This window comes from Lacerta agilis, chromosome 10 (assembly GCF_009819535.1).
Source record: "Lacerta agilis isolate rLacAgi1 chromosome 10, rLacAgi1.pri, whole genome shotgun sequence".
Classification (NCBI taxonomy): domain Eukaryota; kingdom Metazoa; phylum Chordata; class Lepidosauria; order Squamata; family Lacertidae; genus Lacerta; species Lacerta agilis.
In genome coordinates, this window is record NC_046321.1 from 64,403,390 (window position 1) to 64,430,647 (window position 27,258).

Consider the following 27,258-nt stretch of genomic DNA (forward strand, 5'->3'; position numbering starts at 1 on the left):
TGGAAATGCCTATGCTGGACTGTGCATTTTCACGTTCTCATCCAGACCTGTCAAAAAAAAAAAATACGGTGTTTTTAAATACCCCCTCAATCAACACAGCTGGGAAAAAATTGAGAAACGTTCTTAGAAAAAGTTCTAGCAGGTGAGCTGTGGTTTGGTACATTTTTGGCAGTGCTTCCAGGTAAAACAGATGGCAGTGACCTCCCTCGGGCCTGGTATGTACAATACACATCAGATGTGTGGGAGATGGGCCAGAGAGGCAGTCTGCCTGTGCGAGGAGAGAGAAAGATGTAGGCCAGCCACAAGATGCGATCCATGTGATCAGCTTGCTCTTCCTTGAGACTGTGTTGGAGGGGGGAGGGGAATTGGCGTGGGGAGGTGAGAAAGGAAGGATATATTTCCCTTTGCAATGAAAGTAATTCAAGAGGGACCTCCCTGGACTGTGCCATCTTTGCACTTCAGAAACGCTGGCAGGTATGCTATCGTTTCGAATTACATCATGTTCTGAATGCTCACACTGGTTGCTGGTAGGGGACCAGCAAAGCTACATTAAAGCCTGGAAGGTTGTCTTCTGCCTCCTGGTGCCAAGGTCCTCCTGCCAGTGCATCCCGAATGTTTGGAAGCGAATGCTTTGTTACGAAATATTCCTCCAGCCCAAGCTCTGCATTTGGCTTTTCGTTTTCCCCTCCTTTGGTCCTCCAGCGCATTTGTTCTTTTTCCCAATGATATCGCTCTTTCAGTTACCCAGGTCTGGGATTGGGAAGAAATGTCCCTGCACACACACACACACAGAGAGAGCAAAAGAAATAAAACGATGCGAGCAAGAAGCTGCCAATTTAATTACATTTAGCTCTTTCCCCCCTTTTAATTGTTACCAATTGCCCACTCAACTCTTTCGGACGTTAAATACCAATAATGATATTTTGCACTCCAGTAAGTTCTGGTGCTGTGAGCCTGGCAATTTGAGAAATTAAGAGTAGGGTCAGTGCAATGTAATGTTATGAAGATGCCAGTCTTGCTTTTTCCTTTTTTGTGTGTATGGGGTGGGCTGGGGGATCACATTTTTTTAAAAGATCAGACGTGAAGAGGACAGCAATGCTCAAAAGAACGACATTTGCTCTTGCTTCTGGGCTAATCATACCAAGGTTGTAAACTACCTTTTCTGGAAAGGTTTATAATCATCAATAGTTGCACTAATAATAATAATAATAATAATAATAATAATAATAATAATAATAATAGGGTTTTATTCCCCAGCAGGTGCAGCTGAAGTTTCTGTGGGACTCATCCCCAGCCGAAAGAGTGTCCTTTGGCCACTTTGGGTCTCTGATCCGGTGTAGTTTATAAGAGGGGAAGAAGAAGAGAGGAGAGAAGGGAGAGGGAGAAGGAGGGGAGGAGAGAGAAAGAAAGAGAGAAAGACAGAGCCCAACCAGCCCAGACAAAGCCACAGCCAACTGGCTCTGCTCAAGTCGCCCTACCAGCTCCCTGCCCGTCTCTTCTTCACGGGCAACAGCAACTACAACGAAGCGGGGAGGGCGGCTGCCCTTCCCTCGCTGCCCCCTCGGCCACCAAGGGGAATAAATTATTTCCAGCCACAGCGCTTTTCTACCTCATCTTTTCTCTCGGTCTCCCTCCCCGACGCCTCAGTGGCTGCTGCTTCTTTCGTCGGACTCCCTCCCCAGAGCGCTCTCCTCGCCTTGCCCCGCTCGCCCCTCAAGTTGCCCCCGGGAGGGCAGAGGGCGCGGTGGGCGGGAAAGACGAATCTCCCTCTCTCTCTCTCTTCCTCGCGTGCGCGCGCTCTCTCTCTCTCCTCGCCGCTCCCTTTCCCAACCAAAGCTACCGGCGCGCGGCTTTAAGAAGGTGTGGGGAGCGGGCGCGCGGGAGGGAGACGGAGAGGAGGAGGAGGAGGAGGAGGTGGCAGCTGCTGCTGAGGCGATTTCTGTCTTTCTCTCTTTCCGCGGCGGGGAGTCGCTTGCGGGGCAGCGGCGCCGCCAAACTTCTGGGTCTGCCCCAATTCCTGTCAAACTTCTCTCCCCGCCTTTGGCGCGCCGCGCTCTCCGCCTCCGCTTCTTTCTTGGGGGAGCCCCCCCGCCTCTGAATGACCGTGAGGAGCTGGCGGCGACCGGAGCAGCGAGCCGAGCATGGAGCCGAAGCGGACCCCGCCAGCCACCCGGCCACGGCCACGGAGTTTCTCCGGGCGACGGACTTTCCCCTCCGTGGCGCTGCTCCTGGGCGTGATGCTCTGGGCGCCCCAGGTGGCCAAGGGCGCCGTGGGCTATTACCCGCGCTTCTCCCCTTTCTTTTTCCTCTGCACCCACCACGGGGAGTTGGAAGGGGACGGCGAGCAAGGCGAGGTGCTCATTTCCCTCCACATCGCGGGAAACCCCACCTTCTACGTGCCGGGACAAGAATACCACGGTAAGGGTCCGGGAGGGGTGGTGGTGGTGGTCCTAATCCATAAAAAAAGCACCTGTGAGGAGCTGCTCCTCGAGGTCTCGGCTGCTGCTCTTTTCCCGAAGAAAGAGAGTTCGTGGGGAGGGAGCGGGGTTGTTGCTGCCGGGCGTGTGTTGTTGTGCCGCCGACACCGGCGCGCCTCACTTCAGAGAAGGGGCCACTTCGGAGCGCGCAGTTGGAGGCTGCGCGGCGCCCGTGGGAGTCCGCCGCCACTTAGGCAGCCTTTACCCGCCGGTTCGCGGCTTCTGCCACCGGCTCTTTCTGGGTCTGGTTGAGAGGGTGCGTGCGTAAGGCGGGAGCCGGTGGCTTCATTCATTGGAGGCAGACGAAGACTTGCGCAGAACAAAACAAAACGAAAAACACCATAGGAAAGGAGTGGGGCTCTCTCACGACTACCTTGATTTCAGTGGGTTTAGCCTAGCTAAGGCTGGATCTGGTCCTTTGCGGGGGGGGGTCTGCCCATGCCCCCGCCTCCGCTGAACCAGGCCTGTCAGCTGGTTTGACGGGAGGGGGAAATGGAATTATGTGATGCGACCCGAAGTACTCCCTGCCCCCCCCCCAAATCATTTTTTGGCAACGAATTTAGTTTCTTCCCTTGTTCTCAACGCAAGTCTCCCATCAGCCCCCCCCCCCACCCGTTGCTGCTGTTCTTCGCTTCCTAGTTTTGTCTTCAGAGCTTTTGCGCGCTCCTCCTGTTTAAAAATGAAGTCGAGACACCCTGTTATCTTCATCCTTTAATATGCAGTCTAGAAAACTTTTCAAAAAATCTATTACGTTACTTTTTTTTTGCCACAAAGCTGAGAGGCTTTGTCTCTGGAGCAGAGGGGTTAGTGATGGGAAAAGGTGACATTGTGGAATTGCAAGAGGAAATCCTGCATTTGCATTTGTGCTTAGGACAATGATTCCAGTGTCTCCTTTGGTATTTTTTCTTTTTTAATGCTGTGTAATGTTTCAGATGATGTGTTTGGGGTTAATTTATTGATTCTTAAATGTGTTTTTCAATCTTAAATGTGATTTTATTTCAAATAAAAGATTTGTGTTAAAAAGCTAGTGTGCTGTATTGGCTTGATTGAGTGCTGGAATTGGGGCAGCGAGATCTGGGTTCAAATCCGTGTTAAGCCATGAAGTTCATGTGAATGACTTTGGGCTACCCACTAAACTACATGAGGGGGATATACATGGGTTTCACCTTTTTATCTTCCTAACACCATCCTAAACTATTTGGAAGTTGGCTGCCATTAAAAATGCTGTAGATGAAATATTAGCTAATAATTCCTCATAAATTCATTTGTAAATTATTATAATTCCTTATTTTACATGGTATGTGGGTTGGGTTGCACATTGAGACAGTTTGGGGGAGTGGTGGGTTTAAGAGGGAACATTTTGGTTGTTCTGTTTGGGATCTATGCAGCATGAACCTAAGCACATCTACTCTGGGAAAAGTTCCATTGAGTTCAGTGCAATTTACTACAAAGTACTTCACATGCTCACTTGGAGGGTAACACATGTCTTTAAGCTTGGTAGGATTTACTTCTGAGCCAACATGCCTGGGATCACAGTGTTGGTCCAGCTGTAGCCTCAAAGCCCAGAATGATTTTTAAAACTGGTGCTTGTATGGGAGTGGGTGGGAGTATTTTATATTGTAATCTACCCCCAAGACTTCATGACAGGCAGGGTGGGATAAAAATCCTAATTAATAAAGGGGAAAGAAGACAGGTGCTGCTGGCTACGTCCTTGTGACAGAGATCTAACATAAAGTAGTTTTATTGATTTAATTGGGACTTCAAGAACGTTTAGTTGACTGGGACCTGCTCAAATAGAAACTGTTGTCTGGTATTGCCTGTAGATATTTTCAAGCTTAGCTACTTGTTAACTGTGACCTAAAAGAAAAAAAAAAGTGATTACTTGCAGAGTTTATATGTCATTTATGATGTAAATTATGAAGACAAATGAATCCTTGGGGGTTCCTTTCTATTTTGGTCCTGGAAGCATGACTACTAATAGCCCAGAGTGAATGTTAACCTCTCTTGTCTCAAGCTGTGTGTTAAAACCTGTACTGCACTGGTGTGCAAATGCTCACTGCCCTTGTTGATACCTATCTCTTGGGCTGTGTAGCTGGTCGTCAAAGGCATTTATTTTCTTCTTCTGGAGAATCATGTAAAAGCTCTTAGGATTTGGAAGAGAGTCTTCCCACTGCCCTCAGTGGCCTTCAGAGTGTAGAGCCCCGCCTGAATAGATAGCAGTTCCATTGCTTGGTAAATGCACACAAAGAGTTGAGTGGTGCCATTTGAAGGTCACCCATTAACTTCCGTAAGAATGATCAGCCAATATGATTGTGACACAGGCTTGACCCCAGAAGTGATTGAGCTTTGTTACTCAGTGTGACCTCAAGGATGGGGATAATTTTGACGATAAATGTTGAAAGTGAGACTGTTAGGTCAGACGCTCAAAGCTGGGTTCAGTGAACCAATCAAGTTTTATTGGAAGATCCTACATTGTCCTTAATTTTTTTTCTTTGTCCCTAAATGGAAGAGCTCTAGTTGTTAGGTTGAAGTGAATTTTTCACAGCAAGAGGGAATTACCTTTACAGAGATAGAGGAAGCTGCTCTTGTTTTGTCGTTCTTTTATTCCTTTTCCCATAGTTCTTAGTCTTCCGGAACACTATTGCCTGCTTCTAATTGTAAGTTGTGTCACATTGAGCTCTCCAGTAGTTGCTCTGCATCCAGTGGTGATGCTGGAAGTGGGAGCACATCTTGGGTGACATCACTGAGCAGCAGCTGAGGGGGGGGGGTTGTTGGAGCCAGGGAGTGGCGGGCCAAGCAGTGCTGAGCTGCTTTGATGTGCAGTTGAATGATGATGGCAACTGCACATCACACTCCATCCTGTCACCACTGCTGCCACCTGCCAGTATGTACAGGAAGGAACCTTCCTTCTTGCTTGGGTGGATTGACAGCCACCAAGCCATTTTCCGCTGTCAGTATTCACCCCTAGGAGATTATTTTTTTAAAAAAAAGGTTTAGACCCCTAGTATCCATGTTTATCACTGGAGTCATTTAGATGCACCCCCCCTTTCTGTTATCTTTATTTTTCATTCTGTTAAAATGGTTTATCCAACACCTCCAACATGACCCAAATCTGTATATATTCTGTTAGCCTCTCAGTTCACTTAATGCACAGGATAAAGCAGAGACGGACCAATACCCTAAACATTTATTTGGATGTGTGTCCAACTGAATTATCTTGGCCTCATTTCTGTATATAAGTGCACATATTTGCAGCCTAAATCAGAGAGGGTGAAACAGGTGGAAGAAGCACTTGTATGGGGGTGGGGGCAGGGAGAGGGAAGGAGTTTGATTACCTTTGGTTTGGCATTAGCATAAAAAAGCTATCATGAACTGCCCCTGCCATTTTCACATGTGTAAATCCAAAAGTGTAGGCTTGCATAGCGCAGTTCTTAGCCAGTGGTAAATTTCTGGATCTTAAGAAATGTGATCATGTAAGTGCAGCTTTTGTTGTTGTTGTTGCCCACAAAACAACAACTCACATTTTCTATTTAAGAACCCCAAGAGCTTTTGGTTTTTGTTTGTTTGTATAATAATAAAATAACAATAAATGTAGACCCTTATTATTTATGACTTCACTCTAGACTGTGACAGGGCAACCACTTTCTCTTACCACCCATATGTGATATTTTGCACATTCACAACAAAATACCTTGAGTCACTATTGCTACAAAGTAAACAAGGCACATTTAACATCATAGCATGTATTATTTGTGTCTGAATTCTCTTGTTTATATGAAAGGATTTATGAGAGATCAAAACATTTCAAAGTTTTATTACAGCAAGAATGCCAGGAGTTGCCTAGTGCTACTAACACATGTATATTTTAGTTTAGCCAATGGCATTTGTACTCAAATGGCTGTAATGGACGCTTTCTCTCTCTCTTATCAGTTTGTCCTCAAACATTCTGGATGCGTAGATACTAGAAGATCATGTAGGCATGTTAGTAATATACTATTATTGTGGAAGGAAGGGAGGGGGGAAACACGCACCCCAAGTGGCACCTTCTTGTCCAAATATCAGCCAAAAGCAAATATTCATACCCAAGTAAAATACTTGGGGCCCGTAGAATTTCTGGTGACCACAGTGGAGCAACTCTTAAGTAGTTTTTCCACACTTGAGACTTACATAAGCTTTATTTTTAAAAGGGTCCTTAATATGACTATAAAAAATGTCATGTATGCATTTGATATTTCTTCCAGATTCTCTTGCACATGAACAGCATTTAGATGTGGCACAAAAAAACAAGTGATGGTTTGAGATGGGCTTCTTAGCATCATGTGATAAATGCCAAGGAATTCCCACAGATTTGTTGGAAGGGGGATCTAAGAGCTCAGAGCTAGAGTCTCTTATGGAAAAGGTTGAGAGAGTCAATTGAATTATATGCTCTGTTGCTTAAACTCTTCTCCCAAACTGTCAGCACAGAGTAAGCTGGATTCTGAGAGCACTTCTCTCAGACTGCTATTTTCAAGTAGCATTCAATCACATACCAGCAAATTCAAGCCTTTGCAATTGTAGTTGATTGGGAGGTCTGGCACAATAAATCTGCTTCCCCAAAATACTGGACTTTTTGTGATAAGCAAAACGATAGGGAAATGCACGGGGAAGTGTGAGATAGCACTCAGTTTGACACAATGACGCCTAACCTCCTTGCAAACAAATCATAATGTGGTGTAGTGGCTAGACTAGGACTGGAAAGACCCAAGTTCCAATCCTCATTCAGCAAATCTGGACCAGTTGCTTTCTTTCAGTCTAATCAATAAAGAACATTTGAAGCACACAGCTTCTCCCCAGTAATTCTGGGAACTGTAGTTTCCCCTCACATAGCTACAGTTCCAGCACCCACCCTTGGCAAACTACAGTCCCCAGGATTCTTTGGGGAAAGTAATGGGCTTTGCAAGTGCTTTTTTATGTGCTTTTAAAGGATGGTGTGGATATGTTTGGTCTCACGGGGGGGGGGGGGGTTCTTTTGAAGATAAAAGGTGTCAGGTGAAGGGAATGGGAAAGATGGGGCTTATAAATGCAAATAAGACATGAGCAAGCCCGCATGAACATGGTGTGCTATAAATGCAAGAATAGGACTCAGGAACGTAACTACTAACTAGGTAATTTCCTTCAATTTACATTTTATGTAACGTTATCACACAGTCAGATTTGAACTTCCACCTTTAAATGCTTTGTGTATTACCAGCCTGCAGCCATGATTTGTGACCAAAGTTCTCTTAATTGCAAAAAAGGAGAAAGTTTTAGTTGTACTGCATACAATTCAAGGGTCTGACCTTGTGTAAAGATATAATCAAACTGGACAAAATGTTGCACATAAAGCAAGTGAATCTCTATTATTTCTAGCTCTGCCATCTAAAGACTCAGATCTGTAGATTAAATGCTTTTAAGAAGCAGAAAATCTGCTTTGTCGGTTAGGGGACTTGTTTTGGAATATAGATATGTACTTCTGCAATGCCCATTAGAGATGTTGGACTGGTTCACACTTGAAACTGACTGAGGACCCTCTTTTTGTGGTTGAGGAGGTAGTGTATCCCCCACCCTCCATGTGTATAACGTGTAACTGAATCATGCCACAAGTTGGCTTCCTCACACTTAGGCTTAATTAGTTTGATCTCCCCCCCCCGAGGAAAGATATATATGTGCACTATATCCAAAGCATCAGGGAAATGCTTTGGATATAATGCATTTCCCTTTTATTTCTAAATGCCTTATTATATCACTCTAGTTCCCTTTCAATAAATGAATTGACTGTGCTTAATTATGTTGAAAATCTGTCCTCAGCCATGCATGCCTGAAAATGCCACAAAAGTCCAGCTGTTCTGACCTAATGCTACAGAGAATCAGTATAGAAGCTGGAAAACATACACACACAGGATTTTTAAAAGTGTTTCTTAAAACTTCAGATTAGTTCAGATTACTCTTTTTGCTTTTTAAAACAGCACCAGGAATTTGATATAAGGAAATGTGTTGTTTGGTCCAAGGTTCCAGAGTTAAAACATAGCAAACAAATGAAACTGTGATGGTACAAAAGGGGAGGGGGGACCCAAATCCATAGTTGGGCAATAACTTACCTAGGACCAACCGAATCACTGCGAAATAGTGACAGCAACAGAGTTAAAACATGGAGTGTATTCAGTTCCAGTCAACTTGAAGCCACACATAAGACAGTGCCAAAGTGAGTGAAGACCAATACTTTGCTTGGATAACCTGGATTGGATCGAATATACTGTACCCAGAAGCCAATCAAGGTATAAATTGTACAGTATGTATTTTTGACAAGCCAAGACAAAAATGAAATATATAAATGCCATTATTATATTGCTGCTGCAATTTTGAGTAGTGGGGTTCCTTACAAAGCAAGTTCTTAACTTAATACTAGGTCATTGGCACAAAGCGCAACTAATTCGCCTTACAGTAAAATGTATGTGAAGCTTTGTTCATTCCAGCTTAACTTAACTTAAATTATACTTTCGCTTGGTATGAATTTGGCCTTGAAAATCTTCTTTTGGGTGGATTTTAATTTCACGTGAAAGTGCTCTAACTCTGAAAACAGTGCCCAAAACTTTGAGACTAGAAATTTTAAGAAACATAATATCCCCCCCCCTTTGATGTCAGTCTAGAATCATAGAATTGCAGAGTTGGAAAGTTGGAAAGGGATCCTGAGGGTCATCTACTCCAACCCCCTGCAATGCAAGAATCTCAACTAAAGCATCCATGACAGATTGCCATCCAACCACTGCTTAAAAACTTCCAAGGAAGGAGAGTCCATCACTTCCTGGGGGAGACTGTTCCACTATCAAACAACTCTTACTGTCAGAATGTTCTTCCTGATGCTTAGTTAGAATCTCCTTGTAACTTGAATCCAATGGTTTTTGTCCTCCCCTCCAGAGCAGGGGGAAACAAGCTTGCTCAATCTTCCATGTAAAAGCCCTTGAGATATTTGAAGATGGTTATCAAAAGGCTGGATTGAATGAATCCCAAACAGGAATTAAGATTGCTGGAAGAAATATCAACAACCTCAGATAGGCTGATGACACAACCTGGATGGCAGAAAGTGAGGAGGAGGTAAAGAACCTTTTAATGAGGGTGAAAGAGGCTCAACATAAAAAAACTAAGATCATGGCCACTGGTCCCATCACCTCCTGGCAAATAGAAGGGGAAGAAATGGAGGCAGTGAGAGATTTTACTTTCTTGGGTTCCATGATCACTGCAGATGGTGACAGCAGTCACAAAATTAAAAGATGCCTCCTTCTTGGGAGAAAAGCAATGACAACCTAGACAGCATCTTAAAAAGCAGAGACATCACCTTGCCGACAAAGGTCCGTATAGTTAAAGCTATGGTTTTCCCAGTAGTGATGTATGGAAGTGAGAGCTGGACCATAAAGAAGGCTGATTGCCAAATAATTGATGCTTTTGAATTATGGTGCTGGAGGAGACTCTTGAGAGTCCCATGGACTGCAAGAAGATCAAACCTATCCATTCTGAAGGAAATCAGCCCTGAGTGCTCACTGGAAGGACAGATCCTGAAGCCAATACTTTGGCCACCTCATGATAAGAGAAGACTCCCTGGAAAAGACCCTGATGCTGGGAAAGATGGAGGGCACAAGGAGAAGGGGACGACAGAAGATGAGATGGTTGGACGGTGTTCTCGAGGCTACTAACATGAGTTTGGCCAGACTGCGAGAGGCAGTGAAAGACAGGCGTGCCTGGCGTGCTTTGGTCCATGGGGTCACGAAGAGTCGGATATGACTGAACAACAACAACAACACCCACTGGCACCAATGGGAGAGTTATTCCTTATTTGGACATGACTAAATGATTAAACAACTAAACAACAACAACACATCTCTCCTATCAGTCTCATCTTTTCTGAGATAACTTTTGTGAGACTTTGGCCTGTTTCACATGTTATATTTTTCCTTCACAGAGCTAATCTCCATTCAGAATAAAGCATATACTGTATACTCTTTATATATGGAATCGGAGGCGCCAGCTTTCAAAGGAGAAGGGGGGGGCTGACATCATGTGGAGTTGGCGGCAGAGCGAAACGTGGCCACTGTGCCGCAGCAATTCAGCTTCAGTGGCTAGCTGCTCCTCGTCCTGCTTCCGCCACCACCTGGGGGCTGCTTCCCTGTTCCTTCCCCTCTCTTGCAAGAAGAGGAGGAGGAGGAGAGGGAGCTGGCCACTGAAATTGTGCTGTGCTTGGCTCCACATTTGGCCCCCTCCACTGTTTTTGAACTTTTTTTTCATTATGTCTGACTCTAGGGCCAAAACAGAGGTGTCACTGCACTCTGTTAGTTATGTAATCAGGAAAGAGAACAATGTCTCTCTTCCAATGGTGTCATGGGCAGCACTGCTTAGTGATCCCAAAGTTGTTATGAGAATTTCAATAGCACCTCATAAAGGCTGCAGTCTTCTTTTAACATGCTTCCTATCTTTTTGTAAACATTTCCTGCTTGTTCATATTGTGTAAGGAAAATGTTCACTGCGTATTGGATTTTGCTGCTGCTTTTGATCTCATTCCTCCCACTTGTGCCAAGTTGGGTATAATATGGCCTACTGCATACTGCACATGTCCAATCTGTGGTCTTCCACTTTTACATTCACATTACTACTTTTTTACCGATATGCAACAAAATACATATGTTTTGTGGATTAAATATACTAACTATGGAAAAGACGATCTATTGCTATGTTCTTTTGTTTGGGTTTAACTTCAGGATAGCAAATGTTATGAACTTATTAAATGTGTGGTTTCGATTTATGAGGAATAGCATGCTGCTCTTAGAGGCATTTGTGCTAGCAAATCTGCCTAATGTTGGAAGACCATGTTGTGCTATGACAGTCCTTCCAATCACTTCATTGGATTGCCTCCTAGTCCCATGAACACTTAATCCAAACGTTTTTCCACCACCACCAGGTTTTGTATTGGACAGTTTGTGATGTTACTATGATTCGTAACATCCTACTTTTCCATCTGTGCTAGGATGTTAAAATGAAAAATAATAGGATTATCCATCTGGAGTAAGAGAATATGACCACGACAGTAATTTGCAAAAATGATTTATTTCTTAAATTTATATACTGAACTTCACCCGAAGATCACAGTTTGGTTTGAAGCATAAAAATACATAATAAAAACACAAAATACATAGCGAAAACGAACAAACAAACATAAAAACCAACAGCCCCCTTGTTATAACCAAAGGCCTGGTTATAGAGGAAGTTTTCAGCTGGTACCTATTAATATTTTGGATTAATGCAGAGTAAGTTTTAATTTTAGAATTTTAGACAATTTCTTATTGTCAGTGCATAGCCCTTGGATTTAAGCAACTTGTGGGGTGAGCACAACCAGCTCATTTTCTCTTCCTTTTTGAGGGAGGGGATAATAAAATATTAGTGTATAATTGAAAATTTCGTATTTCAAATATGTGAACATTACACTTGCCACTATCACGTTAACCACCAAATTTCATAGATACGAAACTGAAATATTGACCTTCTGCGTTTGGGCACTATGGTCACAATCCTGCCAAAGTTAAGCACTTTTAAGGCTGCAAACATATATGAATACTCACTTGGGGCTTGATTCTGGATAAACAAACATGGAAGCAAATTGCATGACCTCTTATTTCAATGTGAGTGAAATACTAACAAGTTTTAAGTTCTGCTGATTCCAGTGATAAAGTTAAAAATATGCTTCTGCTATCACCTCTACTATAAAAATCAGTAGTGTTTTACAGGTGTTCATGTTTGATCCAGGGCCCAACATTTTAATGTATTTCATCTTATTGGAAATCCATCATAAGAATTTGAGAATTTTGAATAATGAGCCCAGTTTTCCCTTGATTATTCTTCTTTTCCCCCCTTTTTTTAATTGGCCAAATTGTGTAGTGGTGCAGTGATACAATTCCGCAATTACATGTTTTTGCATATAAGAAAAAAAGGGGGGAGTAAAATAAAATAGCAGGGGATTGGACCAGATGACCCTTGGGAGCCCTTCCAACTTTACAATTATATGATTCTTTGATTCTATGGAATGACCAGAGTAACTTAAGCCCATTAATTTCAATGGGTCTATTCTGAGGAGAATGTAGCTGGACACAACCCAGAGTGTAGGGGAGACTTGTATTATTAGTGCACTGCATTGATTTCTCTTTGCTTCTGAATTAAGCAGTCTATTTTGCCATCATCTTTCAAATTAACTTGGCTATCACTGTTACAGCCCAATCAATGTATGTGGTTAAACTGGTTGTGTGTGGCTCATTTTTCTGGCAACAAATGTTGCCCAGATTGTCTTTGCGGCTCCCCATGTGTGTCTGTTCCATCTTTTCTTAAAATTACTGGAATGCTTTCCCTTTCATTAAGCAGTATATCAGTTTTATAAATATATGTTGCTTTTCATTTTATTGTAGGTGCCATTAAGACAAAATAGGCACCTGGCTAGACCCACCACAAGCATCTTAGATTTAGTACTGTTTTCCAGTAATGCACATAATGCTTCCTACATATTTATTTATTTTTTGTAATGGCCATTGAAATGATGTAAGGGAATGGCTCATAGTCAAGATGGTTTGGTTTTTTTTATAAGGCTATTTTCCCCCCGCAGCTGCCAACTTGAATGGACTTTTCCGATGGATTTTGATGCATTAAAATGGCTTGGGGAAATGTGAGGATTGCAACTTGCCACATTCTGGATCAATATGTGTACTATTTCATCATTTGCTGGCTGCAATCTTTACACGCAATAAAGAGTTTGCAAGATGAATTTGACACAGCAAAGTGCCAAAAGTCAACCACTAGTTGATTTCATCTTTTCTTTTCTTTTTAAATGATAGCCCTTGAATTGAACCAGTGGGAAATCTAGTCCATTACTCTCAGCGTGGCATTTTGGTGGGCATCATATCTGTCAGGCTTGTGTCTTGCTTCCCCCTTGCCACCCAAGATTATTTAAGCAGAAATGACTGGTAGGCTCAAATGAGAAGATGCCAATCAAGACTGCAGCCTCCAGGACAAGCTGCTGATATACCCCTCCAAAATACTCCAATGCAGTGTTGTTCTGAGGCATTTGAGAGGTGTGTGTGTGTGAGAGAGAGAGAGAGAGAGAGAGAGAGAGAGAGAGAGTTACCACAAAAAGTGGCATCTCCCACTTGTAGTTACCATTTTTGGGTGGTCACCATTTTTTATCCAAAATACCCAAGAACGATGCTGTCATAGCATTTGAGTTGGTGGGAATGTGGAGGACTGGTGACGGCAAGGAGCCTCACTTGTGCGTGTTTCGCTGCCAGGACAGGCAGTAAGCCAAAAATGTTTCACAAAAGGTGAAAAAGGAAACGCTGAAGACAAACGCAAGTACTGAAATGACAAATTTACTAACAAAGGGAACACAAAACTCATGAGATTCCAGAAAAGGGAAACACAGATGAACATGGCTTTCAGGTACAGAAATGCGCAAAATCCTGAAGAGTAATAACTTGCAGCATACGCTTGATGCACACAGATGGGAACTGACCCAACTTCCTCATTTCAAACTAAAAGAAAATGGCTGGCTGTTTTTATGGCTAATATTAAGACTGCCAACCGTTGTACTGAGGCTGAGGAGGACATGTGAGACCAGGCACGGAGGAAGCCTCCTCACTACTCGGGGCAGCGAATGGAGGCACCCCCTGGGGACAGGGTGTCACGATGCAAGGTCAGGACGGAGTGCGCATGCGCCAAATACGGGGCATGCACGCTCAGTCGCCAGGCCACCGCCGCTCCCGCGGGAACCTTGCGAGCCGCTGAGCGCAAGCGGCGGGCGTAAGGCCGTGCTGCTTTTCGCACGTGGCAGCCCCACAAGCCGCCAATCGCTCAGCGGCTCGCAAGGTCGCCACGGGAGCAGCGGCAGCCCACAAGCCGCTGATCGTGCATGGCAACACCATAATGGCACTGGTGGGCGAGCCCCGGGGCGGAGCGGCCTCCGAGCAGGTTTGTGAGCAGGCTGCAGGGCGAGGATGCCTCACTCCGCGGTTTGCTTGGGGCCCGCCGGCGGGGCGGGGCCGGCCCAAGTGTCACCCCCCTCCCCTGGAACCCAGGGCGAACCGCCCCCTACATCCCGCCCTCGCTACGCCACTGATTGAGACCCAATGCCATTCAGAAAGAGGGAGCAGCTACGAGTGTGCCATTGATCATTCTTTTCCTCCAAGATAAGCTGAGGACGATGGAGCTGTACCTTACAAAGTCATAAACATATTCAGAGACAAAACATTTTGCTAATGCAGAGTTAAAACTAAAAGAACTTCTCACATTTTTAATGCCGCAGTGTTGAAAATGCAAATTTTATCTAGACCTAATGTTTAAGAGGCAATCAGAAAATTTTCATTCTCTTCCACAAAGTGAGGTGTGAGGTGGGTACTTGCTTATAACTATTTGGAAAAAAAAACAAAACAAAACACATTTTGATACTTTTGCAGAGGTGCTGCTAACTTTGTGGGTGACGAGTGCTTCTCCTTTCTAAAACATAAATTTCAGCCTCAGGAGCTAAGATTTGAACAAACTGGCTGGCTCCACATTGGTGTGTTAATTAGTTTGCAAACCCAGGAACACCATGAGGACTGCAGGGATAAACAATACACATGTTCCAGGTGACAAGCTTAGAGCAAGCCTGAGTCTACTGCAAATTCTGCTTATCCATCTGCCAGAATACATTGATAATGCATCCTTATCCATCTTCCTTGTTAAGAGCCTCTGTACACCTTCCTGCCAGTGACACAAAACGTCTGCTGCTGCTTGGCCACTCCTTTCCTTGTCAATCCTTGTCTAACTGTCAAATGGCATGTTGCATTAAACACATTGTTGCATTTAATGTGACTGGTTATTAAAATAAAAAAATAGTTCCTCTGCCCCCCCCCCGACCTCCGAATAAGGATCCAACAGCAGCAATGTGAGATTCCTTTCCAATGCAAGTTGCAGCACTGGGTCGGATTCTTGCCTGGACATGAGCAGAGGGAACAGGGTTAAACGCTCCCACCCACTGTGGTTCTGATTCTAATCCTCTCCTCCTCCTCCTGCTGCTGCTGTTTTGTTATTGCAATACATGGTGTGGCTCACTCAGGCTAAAAAGCCAAGCCAGGAGAAAACAGAGTGAATAATCGGAGGAGAAGGCATAATAGGAAGTAAGCAAAAAATGGGAGAGGAAGGGAACGTATTATTGACTGGCCTTGACATAAAGTTCATCATGTGCATTTGTTACTCTACAAGCTTCCTTTCTGTTCTACTCAGTTTCCTGAATGGTGGCTTCTCTTTCTTTTAAAAGTAACCTTTGTAAGGTATTCCATACTAGTGTATCTATATGACACTTCTATTTCTAGAGAGAGCATTGCTCTTATTATCTCAAATCCTGTTCACCTTTCCCTTTTTCGTTTACTTAGTGCCGAATGAGCACTAGTACCAAAGTAGCTAAAAGAAAAGGTAGTATATTAGTTGCTCCTAACCTAAGGAAGTTACTGTAGGTCATTTTGCAACCATTTTTAATTCTTGTTTAAATCAGACATTTAAGTAAAAACTCATAATACAGTTCAATTAGTTTCAGGGGCAGACTTTGGTGATATGGCACTCTGAGCGAGGCCAAAATTTTGTGCACCCAAATGGATCTTCTCAATTTTGTGCATCCTCACCTTGGCAGGGGAGCCACCCACACTCCAGCATTGCTGGTTTTGCCTGTGGACATTAGTAATTTGTGACCCATAATCACTCAAAAGAAAAAATAGAACTCCAAGAAGGTGCAAGAGGGTAACAAGCCTTCTGTTTTGTAGAGATGCCTGATGGTTGGCTTGGCTCATTTATGTACCTACTTGTATATCTGTAAGCAGCACAGGTGGTGGGGCTACTGGAAGGATTTTTTTATATATAATATCTCCTTATTCTTCTTCAGTGCAAGTTTCCTCAAAAATAGAATTTGAGAGTTGGGTTGGTTCTTCCCCCAACACACACATACCTTTGCCGACATGGACATGGAGAAATAACAATAATTTGTTTATTTTTAATACACATGTGAGGTGTTCATCTAGTTCCCACCCTTGATTCCATCTATGCAGTCAGAATTCAGCTGCTAGTGTGTGTCAGTTGTTGAGTTTTCCTTTTATATTTATTTTTTCACCCAAGTGTTTTTCTTAAATAAATGACACTAAAGTTCTTTGTGGGTGGCATGCAAGTTCTCAACAAAGGACTCGATCTGTTTCTCAACAAACCGTCCTCCAATTCATCTTTGGAGGCGAGAGTATTTCACAAACAATGGAATTGAGTGCTGGAGCTTGATGATGCCTTAAAGAAAGAAATTGGAATAATGAGGGCAAGATGAGCTGAAAGAAGATTTCAAAAGAGGCACAGTTCAGGCAGCCGCAAGGGATTTGCAGACTCATTCAGGGTTAAGTAGTGATCCATTTATGACGCTAAGTAGGGACATGAAAGCATACAAACAATTTGGATATACTGCTGATTTTATATGTCTGTTTCTTGATATGTTAATCATATATGTTCAGGCATTGGTTGTTTTTGAACATCCACCTCCTACAGCATGTTTTCTTAGTTATGCACCAGTGACTTACTATTATTCGTATGCCCATGTCTGTTAACAGACATCATGAAATGGAGTTGTCTCCATTGGTATCCTTAATTCATAATAAATGTTCATTCGATTTCCATGGATATTATGGCTCTTTGCATAATAATAATAATAATAATAATAATAATAATAATAATAATTTATTGTTTGTACCCCGCCTATCCGTCTGGGTTGCTTAACAAGGTTTTTTCCCCAAACTGTCCCATGGATTTAGAACCAGATCCCACATTACATTTGCCAAGAGGACATTACTAAAAATGGAATCCAAATAGCAAGTGAGTCCCATTGTGTTGTGTTCCTCATTCATAATGTGCAGAAGTTACTGCTTGAATCACATTATGGCTCTTCAAGTTATGTCTTGAAAGCCACAGATGCTTGAGACCTGTGTAGTAATTACAGTTCTGACCATTACAACAAGCAAGAATCGGCCCAATACATTTTGGCATCTGTGGTGAACCACAAAATGGTGCCCCCCTTCTCCTCCAGGGAAGAATAAGTGAGTGAAGAGCTACATCAGGAAGAAGAGGGGAAGAAAGATCTGCATTGGGATCTGCTGCCCCTGTAGATCCTGCTAACTGAGGTGGTTTCCCCCTCTTGCTTCATGGGTGGGCCGGCCCTGCTTATTAAAGTGAGACCACTTTCAGTGGTTTTCTCATGGTGAATATGACATCTGTTTGGTCTTCACCTACCTAGCTTACATGTTGTAACCCCAATAAAAGTAGAAGGAATTTTAAAGCACAAGTATTTATTCTGCAAAGTGGTCTGAGAATTTGCCATAGTTAGTTAAGTTACATGACATCAGCAAATGTCTAGCAGTGCAATTTATACTCATCTATGCACAAGTAAGTCTCATAAAGTTCAATGGGGCTGACTCCCAGGTTAATGCCTGTACAATCGCATCTCCCAAAGGGAAAAAATACTTTAAAAATTAACAGTGTATTACAACCAATATGTAGTGGTATGGCATTTTATATATCAACAGGTATGTACCATTAAGGAATTTGCAAAGGTGCAAAATATTAGACAAATTAATAGATCAAAAGACAGAGGGCAGAAAGAAAATTTTGAATACATTTTCCAACTATAAGTGCACCTACAAATGCAGACTATCTCAGATAATATCATATTAATTCTGCCTTTGTAAAACTAGTACTTTCCAGACGTTTGTGCATTTGTGTTTGCATGGTTTCAGCCTTCCTTTATTATTTTGATGGTCTTTCCTATTGTAGCAGCCCTCTTTGTTCTTGGTGTGGGAAAAGGTCAGTTTCTTGACTAGTAATTGGGCTGTCTTCTCTGGATTGGATTTAAATGTAGCTTTTGTCTCTTGAACTCAGAGTGCTGTGGAAAAACTGGATGCTTCACTTGTGGGCCATGAGACTTGTACAGAGAGACTACTTTGGGTGGGTGGTCTTAAGTCTAGCATTTGGACTTCAGTCTTACATCTACTTGCAAATCCTGCTGAACTCAATGAAACATACTTCTGAGTACACTCGTGTAGGATTATACTTTGGCACTTATGTGATTCAGCTGATAAAATTAGTCTAAGAAAGCTCATGCGGTGTCTGGGGCTGAATAAAGTTGTAGTCTAAATCGTGCAGATTTGATTGTGCTTACTTATGTATCTGTTATTTGACTTGGTAATCAGTCCTTATCTAACTTTTACAGCTTGGGTAAGTTATTTTACATTGTGGTGGGGGTTTTTTTGTCTTGGGTTTTGGTTGTTGTTGTAAAGGAGTAAAATAGAGAAGAGCAATAGAATCATATTGCCGCGAGGACCATTGCCAGACTTCAGGGGGCCCCTAGGAGCTGTCTGGGTGATGGGTAGCCAGCCCCACCAGTTGCCCCTGCTGCTGATCTGTCTCTTTGTGGCAGCATCAGTGCCAATCTTCTCCCTCCACACCATTTCCCGCAGTCCCCTCTTTTACCTTTTTTTAAACCCACATTCCTTAACATAGAGATCTGAAATCCCTCAGCTCTTGGGCTTTTGAGAAAAGGCCAAATGGGCCTTTCTCTGAGAGCCAGGCATTCTGAGCAAGATGGCCACAAGAATGCCTCGTCTGCTACCATTTTAGGTTTTAAAAGTTTTTAAAGTTACAGGTAGTTTTCTTTAATTCTTTCTAGCCACTATGGCAAACAACAGCATTGGTGCAGGCAATACCTGGCCACCTAACTCAGAATGCCAGGCTCTGAAAAGAAGGACCCCTTTGGACTTTTCTCAGATTCTAGACAGGTGGAAGAGCTAGCTGGCCACCACGGATGGGAGCGGATGGGACCTGGTGGTGAGTGAATGGATCAGCCTGAAGAGGAGACTTTCTGATTCCTAGAGCCCTCAGCCAGAGTTCAGTGTGGCTAAATCATTAGCCCAAGGCCAGGGTATAGCGTGACTTAAATTGTAGGCATTTGAAGAACAAATACACCTGAGCTGTAGCTACCTAGAGGGCGAAGCACTGTTACTGTATGCAATCCATTCTCAGGAGTAAAAATGTGAAGACCCAGGTGGAGGAATGCCAAACTAACTCTCTGCACTGCTCAAACTAAACACAAACAAAAACTATGGCCAGGAGATACATTCACCTGTCTCCAGGTAGAGGGTCCAAATTAAAAATTAGCATTTTTCTAGTGTTAGCTCTAGCAGTTTCATAGGTAACCGTCCCCTCTTGTTGCCATGCAGTCAGTCCTGTCAATCAGGACACAGAAATTAGCATACAACCATTGTACACATACAAAATACTTTAGTCAGTTCGCCTCAGGGTAGACCTATCTGAATCAAATGTGTTCTGAGCATGCCTAGAGATGCTGGGCTACTGTTTTCAGAGGTTGCCCATGTCTGCTGCATCTGATTCCAGCTTCAGTTCCTTGTGCTTTGGAATGTAAACTGCTGAAGAATGTGTTCATACATTGGCATGTGTATGATGATGATAATGATGATAGGTGAGCTTCGATATGAAAATACAGGTAATGGACAATACAGTTTCTCAGCTGTAAAATAGTAATCAAAAACAAACAGATGATGCCAAAGAAATAGTACTATTCATCACAAATGGAAAATAAAATGAAACATAAAATATCATGTTATGTTCTTAAAAGCACATGTATTTCCTCAGATTTGAGAGTGACTAGAATTGCATTTGGCCCCAGATACAGAGGAGAGCACATGTATTTTGGATAATATTAAGGCAGAGTTTTCTTTGGATTTTATGGAAGAGAAAGAATACAACACATAATAACTTGGCTCCTAAGACACATGAACAAAAGGTTGCTCAAACAATGGAGGTTTCCTGCTTCTTGCACTCCTGAAAAGCTACACAGTGTCAGTCAATAGCAAGGGATGGGGCATTAAAGGCTGTAGTGGGACCAGGTGTGCCAACTTGAATAAAATATTGGGGGATCCTGGTAACAACAACAACAACAACAACAACAACCACAATGTAAAATAACTTGCCCCGCCCCGCATAATCAATCACATAACATGGCTCACACACCCCATTTGAATGGTAATGCCCATCAACTTGGGGGGCATCCCCCTCAAATATTTTATTCGGGGGTACAAAGGAACCTTGACCCCTAGGAGTTGGCTCCTATGAGTGGGACAGATTAACTGGTGGAAATAGGAAGGGTATTTTGCATAAAGGTAGCATCTTTTTCGTTTGCAAGCATTTTTAGAATTTGGGATGTGTGGCTGTTTTGAGGCTGATTGAAAATAAGTGTATTAAAAAGATATTATATATATTTATGCTAATTTTTGTATCCTTGCTTGTGTGGGATGTAATGATTTTTCAGCGGATTGGAATCAGTGCCCAGAGTGCTATCTAACTTAATGTAAGCAGACAATTACCAATGAATTCAAACAAAACCGGAAATGAGGGGATTGGTAAAAAGGAAGTTGAAAGGGAAAGTCAAGAGGCTCAGATCTCCCCACTATGCTTTGAGGTTACTCAAAACCACAGTTCTGCTGGAATGTGTACTGCAGGCCAGGAAAGGTACCACCAGGTTTAAAAGTTCACTTTTGTAGTTAACAAGTAATTAAACAGAAAAGGCGTTTATTTCAGATAATGGAAATCTTACCCAAATGAGAACAAAAAGAAACACAAAGGGGAAGAAAGAATTTTTTTAACGAAGAACCTTATTAAATAGTGGGTGGACATAGCAGACGACACAGTGATTCTTCAAGCAGCTCTGTTTATTCTCAGGCTGGAACAGAACTGGACTGAAGGGCTCAGCAGCCTGCTTATATAGAACTCAGCTACAAGCAACAGTAACAACTTTCTGTAGTTACCCAATCCCTGAACGTCACTTTCAATCCCTCATTTGCATTTGCTGACCTGAGTGAAAACTTCAGCAGAATGAACTATATACACACAGCCCTAGTGGCCTAGGGTGAGAACTTCAATACATAACAAACCTATCACTAAAAACATTAAAGCCAACAATGCAGAAATGCTTTAGCTAATTAGAAGCAGCAAACAGGCTAGGGATGTTGTTGAGTTGTTGGGTGGCAAAGTGGGTGAATGTTGTACTAAAGGAGGATCAGGAGATTCCAGAAAGGCTGGAGGAATTATTTGTGTCTGTCTTCACCACAAAAGATGTAGGAGGTTTTCCATGAAGAGAGTCTGAGGAACTGAGACAATAGTGCTGACAAGAGATGGAGTTCTAGTCCTCCTTGACTACTTATTATGCTGGTCTACGACCATAATAAAGTGTTGTTGTTGTTGTTGTTGTTGTTGTTGTTGTTGACTACTTGTATAGATAGTGACCATCTTAAGAGTTTTTAACAGAACTCAGATGTGAAACTGTAGATACAGTGGTATCTCAAGAAGTGTATCTGAAGAAGTGTGCATGCACATGAAAGCTCATACCAAGAACAAACTTAGTTGGTCTCTAAGGTGCTACTGGAAGGGCAGATCCTGAAGTTGAGGCTCCAGTACTTTGGCCACCTCATGAGAAGAGAAGACTCCCTGGAAAAGACCCTGATGTTGGGAAAGATGGAGGGCACAAGGAGAAGGGGACGACAGAGGATGAGGTGGTTGGACAGTGTTCTCGAAGCGACTGGCATGAGTTTGGCCAAACTGCATGAGGCAGTGGAGGATAGGGGTGCCTGGCGTGCTCTGGTCCATGGGGTCATGAAGAGTCGGACACGACTGAACGACTGAACAACAACAAGGTGCTACTGGAAGGAATTTTTTATTTTATTTTGTTTTGACTATGGCAGACCAACACGGCTACCTACCTGTAAGTGGTATCTCAGTTTATGAACAGTCCTGTTTACAAACTATTCGATTTACAAACTCTGCAAAACCGGAAATAGTGTCCGGTTTGCAAACTTTACCTCAGTCTACGAATGGAAGCAGAATGGTCGAAGGGCACCAGCAGCGGAAGGCCTCATTGGGGAAAGCGCGCCTTGATTTAAGAATGGTTTCGGTTTAAGAATGGACTTCCAGAATGGATTAAGTTCGTAAACCGAGGTACCAATGTATTATGGAAAAAGCGTGTAACATTTTTCTAAGACAATTCTCTGTACCTGAGTGCTATGGCAGCCCATGTTAACACCATTAAAATAAAATAAAATGATGCAGAGCAGATACAGAAATTACAGGCCAGCTAAATGAATGCTGGTTTAGCATGAATTTGTGGAAAGCAGCATTAAAGGTACAATTACCAAGCATATAGAGACCAACACACATCAAAAAGATTGGGAAAGTTGCAGAAAAGGACAACCAAAATGGTCAGTGGGCTGGAACAACTTCAACTCTACCCTCTTCCTCTCCCCCTTTCTCCTAATGCTGCAACGGGGGATGATTAATAAAACTAAATTGCCAGAGATAAAGGACAAGACGAAAGAGGCACTTATTCACAGACCGTCCAGTTAAACTAGGGAATTCAGTACAACAAAATATAGTTATTTCCACCAATTGGAACAGCTTAGAAAGGGGAACATAACTGCCTCTGGTAGTGACAGGCCCCTGAATATTATTTGCTAGAGATCATGAGTGGGAGGCAAAAGGCTATTGCATGCATGCCTTGATGATAGACTTTCAGTAAGGATCTGGTTGGCTGAGGTCAGTATGTAACTCTTCAAATGGCGAAATTTTTAACTTCCGTTCTGACATATAAGCGACGTAATGGACTGCTGTTTGGAAAGTGAAATTTCCTTATAATTTCCATATTTAATTTTGTATCTTTATTCAGGCTTTTATCGTCAGTGATTTTTTTAATTTAACTGTGTGTGTGTATTTGTCTTAGTTTTGTTTTATATGAGCTTAAAGCTGAAATAAAGTGATTGATTGATTGATTGATCTGGTTGGCCACAGTGAGAACAGGGGTAGGACAGTTCCCGAAAACCTTACTTGCTTTCAGTGACAATTTATATAATAAAAAAAACACACACACTAATATATTTGCCAAAGTGCCAAATGACTCCAGCAAATGGAAAACGTAATTTGTTAGTTAAGTATAGTCAAACATTAGTGGCTTTTCCACATCTGAAATCATGTTGTTGTTCAGTCGTTCAGTCGTGTCCGACTCTTCGTGACCCCATGGACCAGAGTACGCCAGGCACGCCTATCCTTCACTGCCTCTCGCAGTTTGGCCAAACTCATGTTAGTAGCTTCAAGAACACTGTCCAACCATCTCATCCTCTGTCGTCCCCTTCTCCTTGTGCCCTCCATCTTTCCCAACATCAGGGTCTTTTCTAGGGATTCTTCTCTTCTCATGAGGTGGCCAAAGTACTGGAGCCTCAACTTCAGGATCTGTCCTTCTAGTGAGTACTCAGGGCTGATTTCTTTGAGAATGGATAGGTTTGATCTTCTTGCAGTCCACGGGACTCTCAAGAGTCTCCTCCAGCACCATAATTCAAAAGCATCAATTCTACGGCGATCAGCCTTCTTTATGGTCCAGCTCTCACTTCCATACATTACTACTGGGAAAACCATAGCTTTAACTATACGGACTTTTGTCGGCAAGGTGATGTCTTTGCTTTTTAAGATGCTGTCTAGGTTTGTCATTGCTTTTCTCCCAAGAAGCAGGCGTCTTCTGATTTCGTGACTGCTGTCACCATCTGCAGTGATCATGGAACCCAAGAAAGTGAAATCTCTCACTGCCTCCATTTCTTCCCCTTCTATTTGCCAGGAGGTGATGGGACCAGTGGCCATGATCTTAGTTTTTTTGATGTTGAGCTTCAGACCATATTTTGCGCTCTCTTCTTTCACCCTCATTAAAAGGTTCTTCAATTCTTCCTCACTTTCTGCCATCAAGGTAGTATCATCAGCATATCTGAGGTTGTTGATATTTTTTCCGGCAATCTTAATTCCGGTTGGGGATTCATCCAGTCCAGCCTTTCGCATGATATATTCTGCATATAAGTTAAATAAGCAGGGAGACAATATACAGCCTTGTCGTACTCCTTTCCCAATTTTGAACCAATCAGTTGTTCCATATCCAGTTCTAACTGTAGCTTCTTGTCCCACATAGAGATTTCTCAGGAGGCAAATGAGGTGATCCGGCACTCCCATTTCTTTAAGAACTTGCCATAGTTTGCTGTGGTCGACACAGTCAAATGCTTTTGCATAATCAATGAAGCAGAAGTAGATGTTTTTCTGGAACTCTCTGGCTTTCTCCATAATCCAGCGCATGTTTGCAATTTGGTCTCTGGTTCCTCTGCCCCTTCGAAATCCAGCTTGCACTTCTGGGAGTTCTCGGTCCACATACTGCTTAAGCCTGCCTTGTAGAATTTTAAGCATAACCTTGCTAGCGTGTGAAATGAGTGCAATTGTGCGGTAGTTGGAGCATTCTTTGGCACTGCCCTTCTTTGGGATTGGGATGTAGACTGATCTTCTCCAATCCTCTGGCCACTGCTGAGTTTTCCAAACTTGCTGGCATATTGAGTGCAGCACCTTAACAGCATCCTCTTTTAAAATTTTAAATAGTTCAGCTGGAATATCATCACTTCCACTGGCCTTGTTGTTAGCAAGGCTTTCTAAGGCCCATTTGACTTCACTCTCCAGGATGTCTGGCTCAAGGTCAGCAACCACATTTCCTGGGGTGTATGAGACCTCCATATCTTTCTGGTATAATTCCTCTGTGTATTCTTGCCACCTCTTCTTGATGTCTTCTGCTTCTGTTAGGTCCTTTCCACTTTTGTCCTTAATTGTGGTAATCTTTGTACGAAATGTTCCTTTCATATCTCCAATTTTCTTGAATAAATCTCTGGTTTTTCCCATTCTGTTATTTTCCTCTATTTCTTTGCATTGCTCGTTTAGAAAGGCCCTCTTGTCTCTCCTTGCTATTCTTTGGAAATCTGCATTCAATTTCCTGTATCTTTCACGATCTCCTTCGCATTTTGCTTGTCTTCTCTCCCCCGCTATTTGTAAGGCCTCATTGGTCAGCCACTTTGCTTTCTTGCATTTCTTTTTCATTGGGATGGTTTTCGTTGCTGTCTCCTGTATAATGTTACGAGCCTCCATCCACAGTTCTTCAGGTACTCTATCCACCAAATCTAAATCCTTGAACCTGTTCTTCACTTCAACTGTATATTCATAAGGAATTTGATTTAGATTGAATCTTACTGGCCCAGTGGTTTTTCCTACTTTCTTCAGTTTAAGCTGGAATTTTGCTATAAGAAGCTGATGATCTGAGCCACAGTCAGCTCCAGGTCTTGTTTTTGCTGAGTGTATAGAGCTTCTCCATCTTTGGCTGCAGAGAATATAATCAATCTGATTTCGATGTTGCCCATCTGGTGATGTCCATGTGTAGAGTCGTCTCTTGTGTTGTTGGAAAAGAGTGTTTGTGATGACCAGCTTGTTCTCTTGACAGAACTCTATTAGCCTTTGCCCTGCTTCATTTTGATCTCCAAGGCCAAACTTGCCAGTTGTTCCTTTTATCTCTTGACTTCCTACTTTAGCATTCCAATCCCCTATAATGAGAAGAACATCCTTCTTTGGTGTCATTTCTATAAGGTGTTGTAAGTCTTCATAGAATTGATCAATTTCGGTTTCTTCAGCACTGGTAGTTGGTGCATAAACTTGGATTACTGTGATGTTAAAAGGACTGCCTTGGATTCGTATCGAGATCATTCTATCATTTTTGAAGTTGCATCCCAGTACAGCTTTCGCCACTCTTTTGTTGACTATGAGGGCCACTCCATTTCTTTTACGGGATTCCTGCCCACAGTAGTAGATATGATAGTCATCCGAACTGAATTTGCCCATTCCTGTCCATTTTAGTTCACTGATGCCTAGGATGTCAATGTTTATTCTTGCCATCTCATTTTTTACCACATCCAGCTTACCAAGGTTCATGGTTCTTACATTCCAGGTTCCTATGCAATACTTTTCTTTACAGCATTGGACTTTCCTTTCGCTTCCTTTCGCTTCCAGGCATATCCGCAACTGAGCGTCCTTTCGGCTTTGGCCCAGCCGCTTCATCAGCTCTGGATCTACTTGTACTTGTCCTCCGCTCTTCCCCAGTAGCAAGTTGGACGCCTTCCGACCTGAGGGGCTCATCTTCCAGCGTCATATCTTTTATATGCCTGTTGTCTTTGTCCATGGAGTTTTCTTGGCAGGGATACTGGAGCGGCTTGCCAGTTCCTTCTCCAGGTGGATCACTTTTGGTCCAAACTCTCCGCTATGACCTGTCTATCTTGACCTGTCCATAGCTTGCCTGAGTAATTCAAGCCCCTTCGCCACGACAAGGCAGTGATCCATGAAGGGGCTGAAATCATACTCTGACTCAAATATGACTAAATTGTGATACATTTAGTCCATGGAAACCTTATCAGGACCAAAGGACTGTCCTGCCAGAATGCATTTTGCAATATCTCAGAGGTGCAGTTTTATTTTCTACCAGTGTTATAAAAAATGCCAAGTTGCACTATTCTAAATATATATCTCATCTCTTAAGCTGAACTAGTAAACTAGTAAACTGCTGGTTGTTTCACTCGCTAATCAGAAAGATAATTGTTATACAGCTGAAAAAAGACAGCTGCAGTTGCTATAGAAAATGTAAGGAGTTTTTTGCATAACAATGAAGAGCAGCACCCTGCCTTTCCAATATACTCTGCAATTGTTCTACTGGCATTATTTCCATAACCTTGAATGTTAAAGAAAGATGCATTTAACAGATAAGTCATGGCTAAGAACT

General features: G+C 42.8%; 1 protein-coding gene across 2 annotated transcripts in view; it reads left to right on the forward strand.

Annotated features, from left to right (window-relative positions):
* Positions 1-1,952: 1,952 nt before the first annotated feature.
* Positions 1,953-27,258, forward strand: part of RELN (reelin) — a 281,750-nt gene continuing 256,444 nt past the window's right edge. For both annotated transcript variants that reach the window (XM_033161628.1, XM_033161629.1), the window contains exon 1: positions 1,953-2,418. In XM_033161628.1, coding sequence (XP_033017519.1) covers positions 2,142-2,418 — 277 coding nt within the window. In that variant the 5' untranslated portion in view covers positions 1,953-2,141. The remainder of the gene's footprint in view (positions 2,419-27,258) is intronic.